Source organism: Mustela nivalis, assembly GCF_964662115.1.
Source record: "Mustela nivalis genome assembly, chromosome: 9".
Classification (NCBI taxonomy): Eukaryota; Metazoa; Chordata; class Mammalia; order Carnivora; family Mustelidae; genus Mustela; species Mustela nivalis.
In genome coordinates this window covers 120,017,792-120,039,675 of record NC_139028.1, presented here as the reverse complement: position 1 = coordinate 120,039,675, position 21,884 = coordinate 120,017,792, and the positions used below count along the sequence as shown (strand labels likewise).

General features: G+C 54.3%; 1 protein-coding gene across 4 annotated transcripts; it reads right to left on the bottom strand.

Annotated features, from left to right (window-relative positions):
* Positions 1–443: 443 nt before the first annotated feature.
* On the bottom strand, positions 444–21,779 carry SIRT3 (sirtuin 3). 4 transcript variants are annotated; one of them, XM_082749507.1, is made up of 8 exons: positions 21,648–21,779; positions 17,449–17,596; positions 16,065–16,256; positions 15,737–15,969; positions 13,306–13,406; positions 6,163–6,324; positions 2,427–2,636; positions 444–1,000 (listed from the first exon to the last, which is right to left on the bottom strand). In XM_082749507.1, the coding sequence occupies exons 1-8, from the start codon at positions 21,700–21,702 to the stop codon at positions 980–982; spliced, it is 1,122 nt and encodes a 373-aa protein (XP_082605633.1). In that variant the 5' UTR covers positions 21,703–21,779; the 3' UTR covers positions 444–979. The 4 variants fall into 4 exon arrangements, with proteins under 4 accessions (XP_082605633.1, XP_082605634.1, XP_082605636.1 ...); XM_082749508.1 differs by lacking the exon at positions 21,648–21,779 and adding an exon at positions 21,038–21,165; XM_082749509.1 differs by lacking the exons at positions 444–1,000; positions 2,427–2,636; positions 6,163–6,324 and adding exons at positions 8,894–9,056; positions 9,188–9,268; positions 10,290–10,383.
* Between the last annotated feature and the right edge of the window lie 105 nt (positions 21,780–21,884).

The window sequence follows — 21,884 nt, the reverse complement described above, 5'->3', positions numbered from 1 at the left end:
CATGCCTAGGAGGGACCACACACAAGGTAGGAGCCGGGGATCAGCAAGCTGGGTCTGGGGGCAATCCCCGCAGAAGGAGCCTGTGCAGGAAGTATGAGCAGGCCAGAGGCAAGCCGAGGTTTCTGAGTGAGTAACGTCTTCCCGCAGCACAGAGGTTAATTTGGGGGCATTACTGGGAAGGTCTGGCGGGGCAGAGTGGGGACTGGGGTGCTGGTTAGCTGCCAGAGCAGAAGAGTTAATTGGGGGGGAGGCTGAGGCGAACGGCATCAGGGTAGAGTGGAGGGGGTGTGGTGGTGAGGGGTGCTGGGGCTCCATGGGAAACAGCACTAGGCCCCTCTCCAGGGTGGAGCCAGGGGCGTGTTCTCCATCCTTGGGTTATTCCATTGTGGGGAATGTCCATGCTTGCCCAAGGTCCCCTTTCACATCATTAACACCTGCATTCCTTTGAGGAGACCAAAGAGTTTATTTCATGCCAGAAATGCACAGTTTCTCCAGCTAACAATAACCCTACTAAGGAGGCCAGCGTGCTACAGGACTCGATTCTATTACGTGGGACCCAGGACCACACCTTAGGAATGGCTGTGGCCCCTCCGCCCCAGACAGTCTAAGGGGAGAGATGCTGAGCCTGCCCTTCAGACGGAGACCCAGACACAGAGCAGGTCCGGTCTGGGCGTCCTGTTGGTCCGCTGGGGTTCGAGAGAGTCCCTGTCAGGAGAAAGCTTTTTTTCAGCATCAAGAGCTTCAGCAGACTGAAGAGTCAAACCACAGAAAAGCGCTGGACAGCTTGGCGCCCGCAACTGGGGTGGCCCACAGCCAGGGCACGACATGACCCACTGGCACAGAGCTCAGGACCCGGTCGGCCTCACCCTCTTCCTTAGGCAGCAGGTTCTGGTTCAGCCAAGACTCTTTGCTCAGAGGTGGGCAGGGACTCCTTAGAACCATTTCCGGTCCCAGAAGGGGAGGGGGACCCGCCATCACTCTATCTGTCCTGTCCATGAAGCTGGAACAGAGGAGGAAGGAAATCAGACCCACAGACCTCAGGACCTGGGTTCAAACCATCTCATAAAACAAACTATTTCTGCCTCTGCCGATGGTGCTGTTGAGCCCAAGTAACACGATGCCAGCAGGGTGAATCCAGGTGGCCAGCCAGGTGAGATGTGCTGAAGCTCAATGCTCAGAAACGGGCACTATTGGGGAAGGTGACCCCAGGACAAACTGCAGCTCCTCCCTCAACATTTACTTCTGGGTAGCAGCTCTTTCATTATATATGTAAACCCCTAACACCAGAACCCACCTTACATAAATTTCCTTAAGACTGTAAAATCACACAGGTCAAATCCTGTAGGACTGCTTCCAAAAATCCCCGGGGGGGGGGGGGGGGTCACATGACTCAGTCTTGTATGGAAAAAGGATGTCAGATCCAAGAAGCTGCCAGGCGATCTGACCAAGCCACTTACCGCCTCTTCTTTTGATGTGCCAAGTACAGGCTTCTGTGCTACCTGCCTTGTCTACTTCCACAATTACCCAGCCCTGGAACTTTGACATTTACAATGAGATAAGGAGTGATATCAGCCTACATCTTAGCCATTAGAGCCAAATTCTGGAAGGGAGGGCCAGAAAAACCAGTGGTCACAATGTCTAAGATGTGTGGAAATAGCACAAAGCCTCCTGGCCTCAGTAAGCCTCAAATTCTTCTTTCTTTGGTTCAACATGGTAAGAAACCAGGCTGCAGCCAGAGGCTGGGGGCTTTGGTCAGTCCCCACCCAACAACCGTGAGTCCTGAGGCACTCGCAGCTGAAGGGCGAGGCTTTGCCAAGACCTCAGCCCCAGGGCCGTGTCCCATGATCCTTTTGGAGACACCTGGACTTGAGGTACTCAATGCTGCCTCCTTTAGACAACAGGCACTCACGCTAGGGCCACAAATGCTTAACTGATTCTCAAAGGAAACTTCACTTTGAACAGGTTTGACACCTCGAGAGCATCAGGGGTCTTTGGCTTTCTACCCTCAGGAGGTCGTCCCAGGCCAGCAGCCCTCGGGCTGACCACCTCCTGAAAGCATCCCGAGGTGGGGCTTTGTCCCATACCAGCACACAAGTTCCGCTCCTCAAAGCTCATCTCAGAACCGCACCTGAGCCTGGTGCTGCTTTATTCAGGGGACAAAAGGCTGCAGTGAGAGCCGCCTCGGCCGCCTGGACCAAGTCGCAGCTCCGCGACTGTCTTCATCTGCACCGGGTGATGCTGAGTCGCAACACCCAATCCGTAAGCACACAGAAGGCCCCAGACAGTGGCCGGGACAGGAGTAATAGCCAATATCCGCTCTTTCTGTCCCTTTTCAGCCAGCCAGAACTCCAAATCAGGTGGACCCAGACCCCTGGGCAGTGAGGAAGACAGCCCTTCTTCAGAGGACCCTGCTTGACAGTCTGTACCTTGTCTGTCTCCTGCTGGACAAGCTCCTGCAACTCTTCCGTCCAGCCCAGAAGCTCCACCAGCCTTTCCACGCCTTGAACCACATCCCCCAGCTGGACCACATCCGTGCCGCGAGGACGCCAGGCGAAGGGCCCCACCAAGTCCCGGTTGATGAGCAGCCGGGGCACCGAGCTCCGCACGGCCTCAGACAAGCTGGCAAAAGGTTCTACCTGAAAAATTGCCCAAATGTGAGGAGCACAGCGCCCACCCTCCAAGCCCCCCAGGATACCGCATGCCACAGCCTGAGCCTTTGAAAGGGCAGCTCAGACTGACGTGAGGCCTTGGACACAGTGAAAGCACACCACTGTTCCACTTCTTCCAGTCATGAGGTCTGCTCGGTCTCAGTGCCTGGGTTCCTCCCTTCTTGTGCCTCCCTGGTCCATGTCTTTCTGTTTCCCGCACGTTCTGGCCTCCACAGGTGCCCCTGCCCAGGTGCATCTGGGCTCCAGCACCTGTACCCACTCTTACCTGTCCTGCCCTATCACACACCGTCTCCTCCCAGCAGCATCTCGCCCGTCCGCTCCCGCTCCCTGGGAGCAAAGGCCTGGGCCCTCAGGGGACTCCTGGGCGGCCCACAGGGGTGGGCACCCCACCTCTCCACAGTCTCCACCATCCAGACCTCCAGGGACTCCTAACTCAGTACCTCTGGGCTTCTTCATCCAGCTCCCAAGTGAAATTTCCACTCACGAGTGATAACACAAGAAACAGATGAGATAGACAGCGTGGACACTAGCCCATTACCTGGTGGGGACATACTCAACTCCTGCTTTCGCGGAAAACATTTCAAATGAGTGATTTAAATGTACACAGAACGGTTCTTCACGGGAATTTAGGTTTCATAAGTAAAGGGAGAGAACTTTTTAGGCCTGATAAGTCAGGTAATGCCAAGTATCACATTATTATCTACATAAAAATATGATGTAGAGGGGCGCCTGGTTGGCTCAATGGGTTAAAGCCTCTGCCTTCGGCTCAGGTCATGATCTCAGGGTCCTGGGATCGAGCCCCACATCGGGCTCTCTGCTCAGCAGGGAGCCTGCTTCCTCCTCTCTCTCTGCCTGCCTCTCTGCCTACTTGTGATCTGTGTCTGTCAAATAAATAAATAAAATCTTTAAAAAAAATATGATGTAGAAAAATAATTTTTAAACCTCATTACCATAAACTGCAAACATACTAACAACATGTGACAGTTTATATTTCTAATTGCTGAACTAATTTATAAAAACTTTATATAATTTATGGCTTTAAATGCTAATTTATAAACAGACTAAGAAAACAACCCAATGAAAAATGAGCAAGAGGTATAAATATGTAACCCAAAGAAAACACAGTGGTTGGCACAAAAAGACCAACGTCACTCTTCACGACAGAAAGGTTAGCCCACCCGCCCTCCCTTCTCTCTGTTTCCTCCTCTCTCACACACACATTTATTTCTAACCAATCCGATGGATAAAACCTTAAAGATAGATTTAAAAAAAAACAATTCAAGACAGCTAATGTTTGGTGTTGCTGAGGATGTGGGAAATGGCCACTCCTACACGGCTGGTCTCAGTGTATCTTTTTGGAAAGTAACTTCTCAATATTAACGGAGGAGGCGCTCACATGCATGTGCAAACACGTGTCCACACAACCACTCACTACACTCTTATTCTGAATATAAAATCCTTACGCTATTCGTTCCTGCTGTCCATCGATAGAACGTTCCTTAAATAAATCATTATACAGCCATCATCCCTCATCTTAAAACTCTCGGGGCCAGATGTGTTCCAGAGTTCAGACTATTTCAGATTTCAGAAATCACCTTATGGTTGACGCGCGTCCCCCTCAGTGGGAGCCAGAGGGCTGGTCTGTAATCAAGTGTGTTACTGTTTCTTTCACACGGCACAGGAGATAAAGTCTGAGCAACACCGCAGACTCCTTGGTGCCCACAGACAAGAACTCTGCTCGGGGGTCCCAGCGGGGACGGCATACCCGCACCTGACCAAGGAGGTCTCTGCGCACAGTGTCCCTGCCTCTGCTGAGAGCCCACATCTGGGAAGCAGAGAAGCCTGTGAGGACAAGCAAACCGCCTGGAGGGACCCTCTACTTCACCCCCTATGTCTGTATAATGTGGGAGCATACGGTACTTTTATAACCAGAGAAAAAGGCTATTTTCATTTCACTTAAAAAACAGAGGACTGGCAGTCCCAGTGTCTGCTGCTGGTGGCCAGCACAGGGCGGCGGCCAGACTCCGCACCACCCACCACTAACTACTACTGCCCCCGGCCCTCTGCCCCCACAAAGCTCCCCCTTCCATCCAGGCCCAGTATGGGCATCACAGGTCTGACACAGCACTCGAGTCAGTGTGTCTGGGGCCAAGTTCCCCCAACCTGCCCATGTGGCTCCTCACTCTCAGGAAAGCAGCTCTGTTCTTGCGGTCTCATTCAGGTCACAACCCTGGAGCCCTGCGGGTGTCCACGCTCCCCCACTCACCACTCCTTCACACACCTGGGCTCTGACGCCTTCCGCAGTGTCCCTGGCCAGCCGCCATCACCGCCTGGACTGCACCTGTGGGGTCTCTGCCAACTCTGCCCACCACAGCACCCGCGGGGTCAGGAGGTCAGACCTTGTCCCTACTGCCTTCCGATCACTCACTCCATGTGGCCACGTCTCCTTCTGGCCTCAGCTCCAGGCTCACCTTCCCGACACGGCCACACTGGTATTACACGCAGTTCACAACCCTCCCCAGCCTTCCGTCCCACTTGTCATTTCTCCTGTCACACTGCCACCTAACACCGTCCCTTGCTTGCGACGTCCTACTGTGTCCGTCCAAAGCCCTAGCACGGGGCTGGCCCACAGCAGGCACATCTGCTGAAGAAATGCACTGGGCTCGAGGCCTCTGGGCTGGCGGGAGCTCTGAGCACAGGCCTTCCTGGCCCTGGTGCCCTGTGGTGCCAACATCCAGTCAGGCAGAGCTCGGTGAAGAGGCTCATTTATTGCTCTTGTAACGTCCTTCACAAAGTCCTGAGCTTCAGGTCCAGATGGAGAGCAGCTTCTGGAATGTGTCCACGGTGTGTCCCAGGCACCTTACACACACGTGCAGAACTGAGTTCAGCACCCCACTCACATACCTCCTTACCAACCAATGGCCTGAGCACCCACAGACAGAGCCAAACCACTCCCTCTCCTGTCCCCAAGTCCTTCTGCTTGCCCTCTCTCATAGTCACGTGGTCTGAATGTGCCCATAGCTCTGACTTCGTGAGCACCAGCCTCCTGGACATCTTGCTTCAAGCCCCACACCCAACAGTCTCTGGGACACTGCAGGGCACCAGCCATGTCCCCAGTTCAACCCCTTCAAGCCCATCAATGCTTCTAGCACAAAATCGGCCTCTGTGATATGGCCTGGGAAGTCCGTCCTGCCCCATCCCTCCCTTCTGCTCACACACGGTGCCTCACCCACACGGACAGCAACCCCAAAGCTGAGTGTCCTCCCTCATCCCCATTCCGCCCAGACTGCCGCTCCCTAGGCCAGGAACACCTCTGCTTCCTCACCTTCCCAAGTCAGGGTGCCAGAAGGCTCCGAGAGCACCTGGGGCCACCCCCAGCTGCCCCACCCCCCGGGCCCTATCCTTCCAGCCTCCCCCCACCTCGCGCGCACGCACGCGCACACACACACACACAGACACACACTTCAGTCCATCTCTGGACCTGCTGACAAACCTCCAAGGAGGTCCCCAGGATGAGCAGCAGATCCGCCATAGGGAAATCAACCACATGCAGCAGGAACCTCTGGGGAAGTGCCTCCCCAAAGAACACGATGTCGGGTTTCACGACGCCAGTGCAGACCGGGCAGCGGGGAATCCTGTCCACGGACACGTCAGCCTGTGTGACAGACACAGAAAATGGGCCGAAGACGATGTCACAACACACTTTAAAAGCTGGCTCTCTCGGGTTGCCTGCGTGGCTCAGTGGGTTAAGCCTCTGCCTTCGGCTCAGGTCATGATCTCAGGGTCCTGGGATCGAGTCCCGCATCGGGCTCTCTGCTCAGCAAGGGGCCTGCTTCCCCCTCTCTCTCTCTGCCTGCCTCTCCATCTACTTGTGATTTCTCTCTGTCAAATAAATAAATAAATAAAATCGTTAAAAAAAAAAAATCTTAAAAAAAAAAAAGAGTTGGTTCTTAATATTGAGGGAAACAGAATGAGAGAGAGAGAGGCAACCAAGAAACACTCTTTTTTTAAAATTTTGTTTATTTATTTGACAGACAGAGATCACAAGTAGGCAGAGAGGCAGGCAGAGAGAGAGAGAGGAGGAAGCAGGCTCCCCGCTGAGCAGAGAGCCCAATGCGGGGCTCGATCCCAGGACCCTGAGATCATGACCTGAGCCGAAGGCAGAGGCCTTAACCCACTGAGCCACCCAGGCGCCCCTCAAGAAACACTCTTAACTAACAATATGAGAACAAACTCTTGGCGACTGGAGGGGAGGGGGCACAGGACGGGCTGATTGGGGGATGGGGACAGAGGAGGGCACTGTGGTGACGAGCACCGGGGGACATATGGATGTGAGTCACTCAACTGTACACCTGAAACGAACACAACAGTGTATGTTACATAACTAGGACTTAAGTAAAGACTGAAAAAAAAAAAAGATTGCCTTTACTAAGAAATTTTCAAACATTCACAACAACTGAATAATGAGCCCAGCTTTGGCATTTACTGACATTTTGCCCATTTTGATTCACAGAGCACCCTAAAACTGGGGGCCGGGTGGAGTACTTGAGAGCAGGTCCTGAAGGCACAGGACATGCCGCAAGTGTCACACAAAGCTGTGCACCTGGGGCAGATATTAGAGCCGTTCAGATGCCAATGAAATACTGAGTAGATGACACAGCCCTCAGGAGGTACTCTACAGGCATGTAACCGCCACTAGGCATAATTCAATGTGAAAGGTGATATAAAATTTGTCCCCAGCTTTAGCTAAAGCGATCATGAAATCGTCCTAGGCCTGGCAGACATTCAGGCTGAAGCTCTAAGGACCATTACGACAGACCACTTCCCCGCAGGCCATGGGAAGGTGGACACAAACCATCACTACACCCTAAGATGACTGCGTTGATGTGCTGGGCTGGGTTTCAGAGGAGAAAGCCCAAGAAAGAGGACTCCAGTTTCCTAAGACAAAACTTCCTGGCCTCAGCTTAGCAAGCTGAGCCCAGCCAGAACCAGCAGAGACAGCCAAATAAGAGAGTCTACTCAAAGACTTCAGATACAGATTAAGGAGAAATTGTGTTCAGTGCTTTAAAACAAAATAAGACAGCTTTGAAGCATCTGATGGGGGTAGAAAACTATAAAAAATAATGTAGTGGATTTGAAAAAGAACCAAAGAGAACTTCCAGTAATAAAAAGTACCAAAAATTAGGAAGGCACTTGTGATCAGCACTGGGTACTGCAGGTAGATGATGAATCACTAAATTGTACCCCTAAAACCACTACTACACTACATTAACTAACTAGTTTTTAAATAAAAATTTAGAAGAAAAAAATGGGGCCAGTAATTCAGACCTGGAAATGAGATTACTGCTGATTGAGGTTTTGCATCTCATTAAATCTATTCCAAACAAACAAACAAAAAGAAAGAAGAATTAGCACTCAATGGAAGAGCTTTGCTCTGAACAACAGAATAGAAGGTTGATAAACTGGAAAACAGGTCAAAAGACATTATTCACAACACAGCATAGAGAAGAAAGCCAGAACACACATAAAAGGAGCCTGAGAAGGTCTCGTGGGAGTTTAAGTTCCACAAGGAAGGAGAGGGAGTGGGAGAGGCAATGGCCAATGGGTCTTTCCAGCAGTGATGCAAGGTCTCAAACCACAGATTCAGAAAGCCCTACAAATTTACAGCAGAATAAGTAAGCAAAAGGAAATCCATAAGGAGATAGACCACAGTAAAAGTGCAAAACTCCAAAGACAGAGAGGAGAGGTTACAAAGGTGCAAAGAACAGACAGTGACAGACTGATCCTAAGTTTATAAGGAAAGACCAGAATACCCAACACACAGAATGACGGAGAAGACGTCAAGACTTAGTATAAAGGGGCACCTGGGTGACTCAGTGAGTTAAAGCCTCTGCGAAGAGCTCAGGTCATGATTCCAGGGTCCTGGGATCAAGCCCCGCATCAGGCTATCTGCTCAGCAGGGAGCCTGCTTCCTTTCCTCTCTCTCTCTCTCTGCCTGCCTCTCTGCCTACTTGAGATCTCTGTCTGACAATCTTTGGAAAAAAAAAAAAAGACTTAGTATAAAAAGCTACAGGACTCAGGACTGTGGCATGGCTCTAAGAACAGGTGAAAATACCAGTGGGACACAACAGAGAGCCTAAAAGTAGACCTGCACAGGCAACTGATCTTTGACAAAGGAACAAATCTCATCTCTTCAACAAATGGTGCTAGACGTTATGAAAATTAATAAAAGGAGACCTTGCTAATCTGGATTCAGGAGGCTGGAAGGAACCCTACTACTCACCACCAATCACATGAAGAATTGTGAATTACAGACCCAATAGAAGAACCCTCAACAGCAAAGAACCATCAAGGCAGGTCCCAACAGGGGAAGATGTGTACCACCGTCTACAACAAATCAACCATCCCAGTGACAGCTAGCAAGACACCATCTTTCCCCTGAACTGCTTCTCCAGCCCCTCCCAACTCCCTCCCTCCTTTCCATCAAATGTTCCTCTCCTTTGTTTTCTTGGACTTGCCTAGTTTTGCTGTAGCTTGCTTGTCCCAAACTGCATTTTTCTGCTGTTCCCGAACAGTCCATTTTGCTGAAGGCAGTTTTGCTTTTAAGGAAAACATGACTTGGTGTCAGAAGTGGGATGCAGGCGCTGCCCCGGCGGTTCCGAGGCCGCGAGCGAACAGGTGCCAGGCCCCACAGACCCAGTCGGGCTCGCAGCTCTCCCACCGAGCCTCTCTCCAGGGCTGTGTTTTGAGCTCTCCAGGCGTTATCCGAGACCTTTGGACGGCATTGTCCTTTCTCGGAGTCCTTGCTTGACCTTGGGTCTGACGCCTTCCTAGAGCCAGGCTGCTCCTACCGGAACTGTACTGTTTGGAAAGTGTTCTCTTCCCTCTAGGGAAAAGCCTCTCGGAGAGAGGGTCCCGGGGATCAAACACTTTGAGGGCACCACTGCCCCCACACTCCCACACTTCTGGGGCCCCAGCTTGCTTTAGGTTTCAAAACTGTGGTCCCTCCTCACGTGCATTCTTAACTCAATGGACGGACTCCACCAAAAGTAATTTACAACTTCGATGGCCGTGATGGGGAACGCGCCATCTCCCCAAATTCACTCTTCTCACAGCTGAATCGGACAGCCATGTTATTTTAGTTGGTACCCTGAGGCTTCCAAACACTTTAGGGTTCAAAGTTTGCTCCCCTCTTTGGTTCATTAACTTAGAAACAGCATTTTCCAAAGAGGCAAACAACTGAAAGAAGTCAGCGCCGCCTCTGAGCCCGGCCTCCCCGTCTCCTTTGTCTCGGGCAGGTCGTGCGCTCAGGTCCCGCCTCTGGAGCCGTTTTCCTCTTCCCTCGGCACAGTCCCCACCTCCCTGCTACCCACCGCTCATTCTAACCCTCTGCTGAGCCTCCCTTTACCTCCAGACCTCTCCCCACCTGCCTCCTCCGTCTCCTGAACCTGTTCACACCTGCCGCTTCTGAAGTTCACTCTGCTGGGGCCCAGGTGAACACCAAGTTGCTCGTGTTGCCTGGACCAAGGCTGAATTTCGAGCCATATTACAAGAGTGTCCTAAAGTGACTGAGGACCCCCGGAATTTGCTGAAGAACGTAACACGGTCGCTCAAACTTACTGATCTGATTTCTCAGATTTATGTCGATGGGTCCATATGCTTGCCGGAGAGGGTCAGGCCAAACGCTGGATAAAACCAGCCCAATGGGAGCACCCTGAAAGGGATTTAGAGAAACAGATGCCTGAGTTTGGGCAAAGTACCAGAACACTCGCTGGAAATCTCCAGATGTTGGGGAAGGTCATCAAAGAGGTGTGACCCCCAGTTGACCTGTGACCTGGACCCCAGCACTTGGAAGCTCCTCACTCCGTTCCCGCATCCTCGGACCCTGGGTTCCCTTTGTGTGTCCCCGCCCCACCCCCCGCAGAGGCTGCTCCAAGGACGCAGCCTTGAGAAGGGGATGTGGTGTGGTGTTGAGAACACGTGCAGAGTAGACAGGGCTGAGCCCACTTACGGCCTCTTCATGAACTTTTCAAGATTTGGAGTCAGATGTGGGGATCCGTCCCGCTGCTGCCCGGGACAAGCCCTGTATGTCAGTTCCCTTGATGACTAGAATGGACACCTACGAACCTGGAGTGGCCGCCTCCTCAGTCTGTCCCTGCCCTTCGCCAATGGGGGGCAGATTTGGGATCGTCCCCGGGAGCTCCCGAGAGGGCTGCAAGCAACATCGAGCAATTACAGGACCCTTTTCTGAGCCTGCTGACTGGAACAGACTCAGGCTTGCTCAGAGAAGCCCAATGAACCTGTTCATGACCATCACGAGCGACTCCACGTTGTCCTCAAAGAAAATTCTTCCTCTCGATGCTAAATCCACCCAGGTAGCCTTTAACTCAATTACTAATGAGCCGAACCATCATCTCATGGGAAACCTTGTCCACTCCGGACTTAGTTAACTTGGAAAACCAGCTCGCTGGCATCCTAGATGACTCACCTAAAAGAAAGACCACGACCACTCTCAATTTTCACCTCCAGCAAATTCGGTCCCTAAACAACCAGCCCCCGACCCCCAGCCCTTAATGCTATTACAAAGGGCCAGGTCAGGAGGTGGCAATGACTCTTCAGAGGTAACAACAAAGGCACAATTCATGGAAGAACAGTATGTTAGACCTCATTAAAATTAAAAACCCTGCTTTGTGAAAGACAGTGCAAGAAAGTAGGAAGACAATATTTACGAAAGACATCTGATAAAGGACAGTTATCCATAATACAAAAAAAGTTCTTAGAACTCCACAATAAGAAAATGAACAACTGAATTAAAAAATCGGCCAAAGACCCGAATAGACAGCTCACCAGTGAAGATGTAGAGACAGCAAACGAGCATCTAAAACGCTTCTCCACATGGCACGTCCTCATGGGACTGCACACGAGAGCAAACAGGACCCCCATCCGCCTACCACCACGGCCAAAGTCTAAAACACGGACAACACCAAACGCAGCTCCCACTCGCTGCCGGCAGAAATGCAAAGTGGGGGAGCCACGTCAGAAGGCACTAAACACGCTCTCACTTGGTATTTCCCAAAAGAGCCGAAAACTCACATCCACACAAAAGCCTGCGTGGGGAGGTTTACAGCAGCTTTGTTCATAACTGCCAAAACACAGAAGCAGCCAAGATGCCCTCCGGTAGATGAACAGATAACTGTCGTCCATCCAGAAAAGGGAATATTATTCAGCACTCAGAAGAAGTGGTCTGCGAAGCCACCAAAAGACATGGAGGCATCTTAAAGGCATCTGACCCAGCGAAGAAAATGGGACTGAAAAGGCTGCATGCCTATGACTCCAGGTCGGAACTTCTGGAGAAGGGCCAGTGTTCGCCAGGGCTTGTTGGGAGGGTTGACTGGTTGGGAGTACAGAGCTTTCCTCTGCGGTGATGAAAACGTTCTGGAATCAGAGAGAGGCAGTGGTGGCCCAACGCTGGGAACGTATCAAGTGCCAACAAACGCTGCACTGGCAGATGCTAATCTGACAGTTCTGTGAATCTGACCTCATTAAAAAATAAGAGACAGGGTCCTATACCTCAGCAATATTTCAGAGTTTCATCTTTATTTAAGATTTTCCAGTCTATCCTGTTCTGCCTGAAGAAACCCATCCTACAGAACTACCCCCAGACAGACACAGGATCCAAGCACAAGTGTCATGGATGCATTGTTCCTAATAGCAAAAATCACAAACATCAGAAAATACCCCACAGTAGGTAAAGGGCTAAATTTAATATAAGTCACTAAAAACAGCAAGCAGACCTGTACTTACTGACACAAGGCATCCATACAATTTTGTTCTGTAACAAAGCAGTTTGTAGAATATTAAACTTAACAATCCTATTACTGGGGGGCCTGTGTGCCTCAGTCAGTTAAGTCTCTGACTCTAGGTTTCAGCTCGGGTCATCATCTCAGGGTTATGGGATCCAGCCTCACATTGGGCTCCGCCCTCAGGGCGGGTCTGCTTAGGATTCTCTCTCCCTCTGCCACCCCGACCCGACCCACTCGTGCTCTCTCCTTCTCTCTCTCAAATAAATAAATTTTTAAAATTCTTAGTAATCCTATTACTAAAAACAGTATAGTCACTCTATGGTGTAGGTACACTGATACGGCCAAGTATGTTTGGCAATTTTTTTTTTTAAGGCTTGGAGCCTTATACATCAAACCGTTACAAGTGGGCTATAGGAAGAGGTTGAAGAGAGATACGTTTTCCCCTCCACGTTCCTTTTTTTTTTTTTTTTTAAGATTTATTTATTTATTTGACAGACAGAGATCACAAGTAGGCAGAGAGGCAGACAGAGAGAGAGGAGGAGGCAGGCTCGCTGCCAAGCAGAGAGGCCAATGCGGGGCTCAATCCCAGGACCCTGGGATCATGACCTGAGCCGAAAGCAGAGGCTTTAACCGACTGAGCCACCCAGGCGCCCCTCCCCTCCACGTTTCTTAACGTTTTACAAGTGTGTATTACTTTTCCAATTTAAAAATAAAGAAAAACGTTTCACACCATTACTGTTGTTCTTCCAAGATGATGCTTATAAAATGCCACTTTTCCCGTCACTCCCACCACGAAGTGCAGGAGAGAGAGAAGGGGCTGCAGGATAACTCACCCAAATGTCCTTCCCCGGAGAGGGCCTTCGGCAGACGGTGCACGTGGCAGAGGCAAAGGATCCATGAGCTTCAACCAGCTTCGAGGCAGGGATGCCAGACACTGAAATTCAAACCACAGCTAAGAGCCGCCAGCTCCAGGGGTGAGCTCTCAGCCAGGAGGCCCTTGCCGGAGTCCCAGCTCTCAGTGCAAGCCTGGGATCGCCGCCTCCACCCCCTGAAGATAATGTCCCCCTGAGCAGAGTAAGCGCATCGATGAGGGCTCCCAGGTGGAGCCAAACCATGGTTAAACAAAGCCTGTCGACAGGTTTGATCTAAGTGCAGATGAGATTATATCTGATACCTAGGAAAACACTTTCTACTCTCCAGACACTAAGGAAAAGTGAAAAAGCTATATAGGGGTGTCTGGATGGCTCAGTCACTGAGCATCTGACTCTTGATTTCGGCTCAGGTCTTGGTCTCAGGGTCCTAGGATCGAGCCCCGAGGCAGGCAGGCCCCATGCTCAGAGGAGGGTCCGCTGGAGATGCTCTCTCTCCCTCTCCCTCTGCTCCTCCCCCCACGGGCACATGTGCGCAGGCTCTCACTCTCTCTCCAATAGCTAAATCTTAAAATTAAAAACAAAACAAAACAAAAAAACGAAATGAAGACCGTATGTTTCAAAAAAATATAAAACCTGTAGAGCACCACCCACCCCACCCCACCCGGCCCGTCTGTCTTCTCTGCACCGGGAGCAGCTCTCCTGCCGCAGCCACTCATCCTATGCCGAGGTCGTCCCCAGCCTCTTCCTGGCCAGGAGCGCCTGCCAGCTGTGGAGCCCACTGCTGACTGCGTCCGCACTAACCCCCCCCCCCCCCGGGGACGCTGACAGAGCAGAGCCTCAGAGGCAGCGCCACAGCTTCTGAACCACACGGTCTCACGGGACCTCCGCACACTGGCTGAGGCTCCCGCGGTAGGCGCCTCCGGCTCTCAGAAGCCTCATCCCTGGCTGGGCTAGGAAGCCTCCTCTGAAGCAACAGCTCTTCTCCCGCATCGTTCTGGGCTTTGCCCTCTCAGAGGGACAGCGGCCTCTCTCATCCTCTTCGCCATGTGAAGGAGCCGCCTCCACCTCCCATAGGTTTTTGTCCCGCGTCCTGTCTGCCCTGTATGTTCCTTTTCCTAACCCTCCCCAGGCAGCCTGGGTTTGACAGAGGGAAGACAAATAAATTCTGTACTAACAATGGGGAAAAGCTGTAGAAAAACAGAGGTACCTTATTATGACAGTTACCTGTTCCCACGGTCAGCTTTGGAGCTGTGACAGGCAGACAGTCCCAGCTGCGGTGGCTTCCTACTGTCCCCATTACTGTCCTAAATCTCCACATGCGAAAGCCCACGGCCACACGCTCCCACCTTCCCACAAGGCCTGTCCTGCCGCAGCTCCAGAAGGAGAGGTCATCCCCATGGGTGTTCGTGGCTGCTAAGTGCAGTCCAAGCCACTCCGGTTTTCAAACCACCGGGTGTCTGCGGCCCAGCCGAGCCGCTGCTGACTCGCAGCACCCGTCAGCGCTGCTGCCATGAGAGAAAGGCTCAGCCAGTGCCTCTCGCGACGCACAGTCAGCGTCAGGACCATCCGTGAGTCACTGGTCAGAGCCGCTACCGGGGCAGGCAGGACATCACTATACAAACAGTCTGATAACACTAAGGCAGTAGTGGTCATCTCTTTGTGACCTTGACATCAGAGTTATGTTTTAAGGTCTTTACCTTCTCCAGATACCCAGTGAAGTACTTACAGGTTGTTTACAGGTTAAGTTTATGACATCACGGACAGACGCACTTCAACATAACTGGGGCTGAGAGGTGGGGGGGCGGCAAGACACAGACAAAGGAAGAACCGGCTGTGTCGAGGGCATGAGGGCTCACCACAGTCCTCCACTTGTATGTGCTCGAAAAAGTTCATAATTAATTTCTTGAAAAAGAAATCATTATATCAGATTAGCTGAACTAGAAGCTCCCAATACCAACTTTAACTCTTTCCAAAACTCACAGCCTAGCCAGTAGGCCAGGACATCGGGTCCACTAGTGAGATCTCCACGGTGACTTTTTTATTTTTTTTATTTTTTATTTATTTATTTTTAAAAGATTTTATTTATTTTTTTGTCAGCGAGAGAGAGCGCGCGCCAGAGCGCACAGGCAGACAGAGGCAGGGGGAGAAGCAGGCTCCCTGCAGAACAAGGAGCCCGAAGTGGGACTCGATCCCAGGACGCTAGGATCATGACCTGAGCCGAAGGCAGCCGCCTAACGAACTGAGCCACCCAGGCGTCCCTCCACAGTGACTCTTAAACACACGGGGGACTTTTTGTCAGGGACAAAGGCGTAACTAGTGGGCTTGAAATCAGAGGACAGGGTAAGCACTGCCTGGAAGCATGTGACCAGGTGGAGACAGGCGGAGGGCTCACCTCTCTCCAGCCCATCGATGTTCTGTGTGTAGAGCCGCAGAAGGAGGTCCTTGTCGTGCAGCAGTCGGAGGAAGTAGTGTATGATGTTGGGCCTGTAGTTCCTGAGGTACAGCTCCTTGGCCAAAGTGAAAAAGGGCTTGGGGTTGTGAGAGAAGAAAGCGAGCTCGAAAATGGCCTCGGGGTATGGGAGGTCGTACTGCTGCAGGTTACTGTAGAGGCCGCTCCTGGGAGACCTGCAAAAAGGAGCAAGAAGCTCTGAGCCCAGAGCAGGAGGGTGGGGCCAGGAGGCAGCCCAGGTGCCCAGGGAAGAGCCGGCGCGGCAGGGCACCTGAAGTCCGGAATGCCGCTGGGCGTACTGATGCCGGCACCCACCATGACCACCACCCTCTGGCAGGCTCTGGCTTGGATCAGCTCCGCTATGTCCTGCAGAGAAAGCTTCTCCTTCCTACTGCTGCCTCCTCTTCCAAAGACGCTCGAGGCACCAGCGGAAAAAGAGATGGGTCTTCTTCCACCTGCAATGCTAACAGAAGAGAGTGGCCGGGTGACTAGGGACAGGTAAGCTCGTGCTAGCCCTCCCGCCACCCCCACCACTGAGACCGATGATACACTTCCCTCTCCTCCCCCCTCCTCACGGAGGACTACTGGGCTACAAGAGAAAGGAGTCTCAACTCAGAAATCACAACTTATTTGGGAGCAAAAAATTGAAGTCAGTTGGAATTGGGCAAACAAGGAATGTATGGTCTCTTAATTCTGTTGTCCAGGGCGAGTGTGAAGAGAACAGGGTCTGCACCAGAGGTGTGGGAGCTGTGTGGGGTTCTGGGTGTGCTCTCTGCAGAGGCATACACTTCGCACACCTGGGTGTGACAGACGGGCAGTGACACTTAAAGAAAGCCAAATGTCTCAGACTTTACACCAAAAACAATCAGGAGAAAAAGCGGATTCTGGAGACCATTCCAGAAACACTCGCACCCTGACCGCTAAGGCTCCACACTGCTGTAGAAACTTGATCTTCAATGTTCACCACCGCTGGTACTATGAAGCAGCCGAAGGAATCCCACAACCGAGACAAGGTAGTGGGTTGGGGGCTGGGGCCCTCGGCGGCGCTCAGTCAGTGGGTGTCTGCCTGAGGTTCATGCCACTATCTCTGGGTCCTGGGATTGGGCGCCACATGGGACTCCCTGCTCAGCCGGGAGTCTGCTTCTCTCTCTCTGCCCTTCTCCCTGCTTGTGCTCTTTTTCTCACTCTCTCTCAAATAAATAGATAATTAAAAAAAAAAAAAAAAAAGAAAGAAAAGACAAGGCAGTGGGTAGACTCAGCTCAGGCTCTCTGAGAAACACTGGAAGGCTTCTCGAGTCACCCCCAGAAGCCAGGAGCCGAGACATTCCCACGGCTGAGTGCTAGGGTTGCAGGATGATCTTCCATCGGGAAAAAAGTGAGACACAACGTACAAGTCACGAGCTTCAGCAGAGCCTCAGGACTTAGAAAAGGACCCAACACCCAGGAAAGCAACAGGAAGAAACAAAAGCAGCGCGAGTAACACGAAGCCCACAGCATCCCCTGCAAGTGAGTCCGCAGCCGTGGGAGGCAGAGCCTCACCTCCTGTGGGCCTGGGAATGCTTCCTAGGTTCACTGATCTGCTGCTGGGGCCCCTGTGCAACATCTAACCAGTCTGCACAACTGCCTCATCTCCTGGCATCATGCTGGCAACTCACCCAGGGTTCAGGACCGCCAGCCCCACTGCGCCGGGCACCATTCTCACACCCCAGAGACTGGTGGCCACCATGTCCATTCTTCCAGGAGAAGGCCCTTGATGACCCTCCCCCAGGACGTCTCTGACTTCAGTATAGAAACTCCTCCACCCTGACGGGAAAAGAGATTCAACAAAAGAAGTCAGAACCTTCCTCACATGAGTGATGGATCTAAATGAATACAGACGTAAAAACAGGAGACGGGGAGCACTTCCTCTACTCATTTGTGGTTTAGGCAAGAAATGAGCATCATCCCAAAAGCACGTCGTCATACATATTCGAACAACTCGGGAGCACGAATCTTCTAGAGGGATGACTCTGTCTTCTGCGTTCTTTCGCTCCTTCCAAACCAACACTGCCCACTCTGCACCGACACCCCCACGGGACACACGGGCAGTGAGGGTCCCCAGAAGCTCTCTGCTCCCCATCCCAGCACAGCGTGTCCCACCCCAGTGACAATTTCAAGCCCTGCTTTCAGCCAAGCAAAAGGACTGCCTGGCTCTTGTGTATGTCCGACCCCGGCTTCCTCTGCCTTAAAGACCTTTCTCCACCTCGGCACGTCCAGCTCTCCCACAGTCAAGGCCAGGACTTCGTGATGCCACCTCCTTCGTGAAGCCACTGGCGAACCCCAGTGAACAATCACTTTGCGCTCGTTTGATTCCCTGCTCCTTTTAGGCAGGCTGACGGCCCCTCCCTCCCTGCGGCGACCCTGCACGCCACCTCGCACACCGCACCAGGGGGTCAGGCCCTTGCCTGCTGCTCCCGGCCTACTTGCTTGTGTTGTTGCCTCTCCCACCACATGGGCATCACCTTGGCTTTTCAAAAGAAGAGATTTCTGAAAGGTATGTACAAAAGAAAGAGGAACAAGACAAAGGAAGGTGTATGTGCAGGGCCGACGGCCCCAAAGGAGACTCAGAGCCCTAGGTCACTGTTGGTCTCATCAAGTCACTCTGCCATCCTGAGCCGCAGCAGCTAACGCCAGACCAAGAAGTGATTCTTACAGCCTTGCTCAAGACGACCCTTCCCAGCAGAAAGCACAGGAAATCCACACAGCAGGGAGCACAGTGCTTCCCCCTCATCCCCACACCCCTGCGGAGATGCCCACAACCCTGAAGGGGGTTCTGCTGCGTCAGACACTTGTGTAAAAGCACCCGTCAAGCAGTTCTTCTAAGTGTGACGTGGTAAGTCTCCAAAGGAAGTTTTCCAGTGAAAACTGGCCAGACGGTCAGGAAGAGAAGAGATGCTCGGGCTGTCCCCACAGCGGGGAACGGCGCCGTGTCCCTCAGCACCTAGAGCAACTCTTCCCCTGCGATCTCTGCCCGACGTTTACTGAGCTCCTCCTACATGCAAGCCATTATGAGAAACACAAAAGGAATTAAAGGGAAGTTGTGATATTGTGATTTATAATGTTTTTGCTCTTCATCCTCAAACCCTCGGAATTCCTAAGAGCAAAGGGCACGTCTTTTGTTACCACGGTCGGTCTCAGTCCTCAGTTCCCGAACTCCCCTCACAGCCACGAAGGTGAAGTGGGTGTCCTGTTCCCCGGAACCAGCCCCTCCCCACCACATCTGGGTCATGTCCATGAGGGGACCTCGGGAAGGCCCTAAGGGTGGGGGCTGGCTGCCGGGCAGACCGACTGTGATTAGAGGGTCGGAGTCTCCGGAGAACTCAAGAGGAGGGGTGCTCAGAGGGCCTCCCGGTCGGTGAACCACATGCCGGGCCCCTGCGCCCCAAGCTCCGTGAGGCACAAGGGACCAGGGACCCTTGCCGACCTCCCCCTGCATCTCTGGGTCTGGCGGTTCACTCCGTTCCTCGAGCATCCTGCGGACGAAGCCCGTCATCGACTCGGTCAGCGGGTCTCCCCCGTGCTGTGAGCTGCTCGCGCAAATGAATGGACCCGGAGGAGGGGGTTGTGGGGACCCCCGATTGTCAGCAAGTCGGCAGCAGCACGGGACACAGCCGGACTGCGGTCTCAGCGGGGCCGTGGCCGTCCCCACTGGGGCCGTGTCAGGGGCTGTGTCCGTCCCCACCGGAGCCGTGTCAGGGGCCGGGGCCGTCCCCACCGGGGCCATGTCAGGGGCCGTGTCGGTCCCCACCGGAGCCGTGTCAGGGGCCGGGTCCATCCCCACCGGGGCCGTGTCCGTCCCCACCGGGGCCGTGTCAGGGGCCGTGTCAGTCCCCACCGGAGCCGTGTCAGGGGCCGGGTCCATCCCCACCGGGGCCGTGTCCGTCCCCACCGGGCCGTGTCCGTCCCCACCGGGCCGTGTCAGGGGCCGGGGCCCGTCCCCACCAGGGCCGTGTCAGGGGCCGGGGCCGTCCCCACCGGGGCCGTGTCAGGGGCCGTGTCCGTCCCCACCGGGGCCGTGTCAGGGGCCGGGGCCGTGTCAGGGGCCGGGGCCGTCCCCACCGGGGCCGTGTCAGGGGCCGGGGCCCGTCCCCACCGGGGCCGTGTCAGGGGCCGGGGCCCGTCCCCACCGGGGCCATGTCCGTCCCCACCGGGCCGTGTCCATCCCCACCAGGGCCGTGTCAGGGGCCGTGTCCGTCCCCACCGGAGCCGTGTCAGGGGCCGGGGCCGTCCCCACCGGGGCCGTGTCAGGGGCCGGGGTCTTTCGGGCGCGGTCCTCAGGGGGCCGGAGTCAGAATGCGCCGGGACCCGGGTCAGCGCAGTCAAGAAGGAATTTTCGGGAATGAAGGAACAGCCCTCGGATCTATTAAGCTCCTCAACAACACTCTCAGTCCCTGTGCGAGGCGGCATCAAGTCGGTTATCATAATCCCTCAGGGACACTTCATTGCTTAACAACGGCGGGCCCTGAGACAGTCCCGAGTCCAACGCCTGCGCAGGGAGACGGAGCGGCCGCGACCTCGCCGACGCGCAGCGGAGGCCGGCAGGGGGCGCTCTCCCGCCCGCCACGTCCTCCTCGCAGCCCTCCGCCTTCCCCGCGGGAAGAAGCCGCCGCGTCCCTCCGGACCGCCCAGCCAATGAGGGCAGAGCCCAGCCAGTGACAGCACTCCTCAGCCAATGAGAGCCGAGCCTAGGCAAGGAGAGTCAGCCATAGCCCAGCCAATAAGAGCCAGTCACAGCTCTGCCAATGAGAGCAGAGCCCAGCCGAGGGGAGCGCGGCACAGCCAACGAGAAGCCAGCATACTTCCAGGTCCGGGTTCGTCCCGAAGGCCGTTGCGCCTCCCACGGCCGTCCAAGCCCCCCCACCTTCCTCCTAAGGGCACTTCTGTTTACGGAACCGGTCTGTGGTTTTGCCAGAGCTTTCTTGTCCTGGGTTGCATTTTCTGCTATTCCTGAACACACCCATTTTCTTGGCAAATTAATTTTATTTTTAAAGTTAACAGCAAAGATCCCCAAATGTACAATTACTGCCGAGAAGGGTAGGAACACACGCTAGCCAAGTGCGAACTGCACCGTCTTTGTCGAGGCCGATGGAAACCCACACACCTTTCGACCCAGGCGTTGGCCCCAAGGGAGTCCGGACAGCGTCCCTCAGCGTGACCGGCCATGACCGGATCACAAAGGGTCTCCAGGACAGAGCGATTACGCACCTTAGGAAGCATCGGTAGAACGGAATCCTGGAGCTCGCGCCCAACCTGGAAGTCGGCGGGGGGACCCTCAGTGCCCCGCGGAAACAGGCGGCGGCAGGGGTCCGAACGGCCAACCACCGCGAAGCCCCGGGGGCATCTAGACCTGCCCCTCCGGGACCGGGGCGACAGGTCCCTCCCCCCGACTCGAGCCGTTTCCGGGACGGCGAGGCAGGGTCGGGGGGGCGCTTGCTGGGGTGGATGGGGGGGTTCGCATGAAAACAGGGGAATGCTGCAGGTCCGCATGGACGACCGCGGAGGCACGTACGTTCTGACACTTGCGTGGCAGCAGCGACTGTCCACAGGACCCACGAGTGCCGCCCGCACCCGCCCGAAACGTGCAGAGGTGACCTCTGGACTGTCCTCGGAGCTGCGTGAACGGGGGCCCGCGTTTCCCGGTTCTGCAGAGTCCCGCGACCACGCACGGAGAACACCGGACCCCGGCGCCCGCCTCGACCGAACCCCGCCCGCTGCTCAGCCCCAGCAGCGCGGGCGCCGGAGCGCTCGCCTCCCCCGGCCCCGCCCGCGCCGACGCACCCCTGCGGCCGCCCTGCCGCGCCGAGAGGCCCCTCACCTGCCGGGCCCCAGGCTCTGGAGGCGGAAAGCGCAGGCCGAGCCCACCAGGCCATGTCCACGCTCCGCCGCCGCGCGCTCGCGACCTTGTCCCCAAGGGCCGCGAGTCCAGCCCAGGTGGAGGGACGCCAGGCGGGGGCGGCGTCCCAGCCCCTTGGGGTCCCGCCTCTCGCCCCGGAGACGGGCCCAGGCGCCAGCCCTCGCCTCTCCCACTTCCCCACCCGGTTCAGCCGGGACG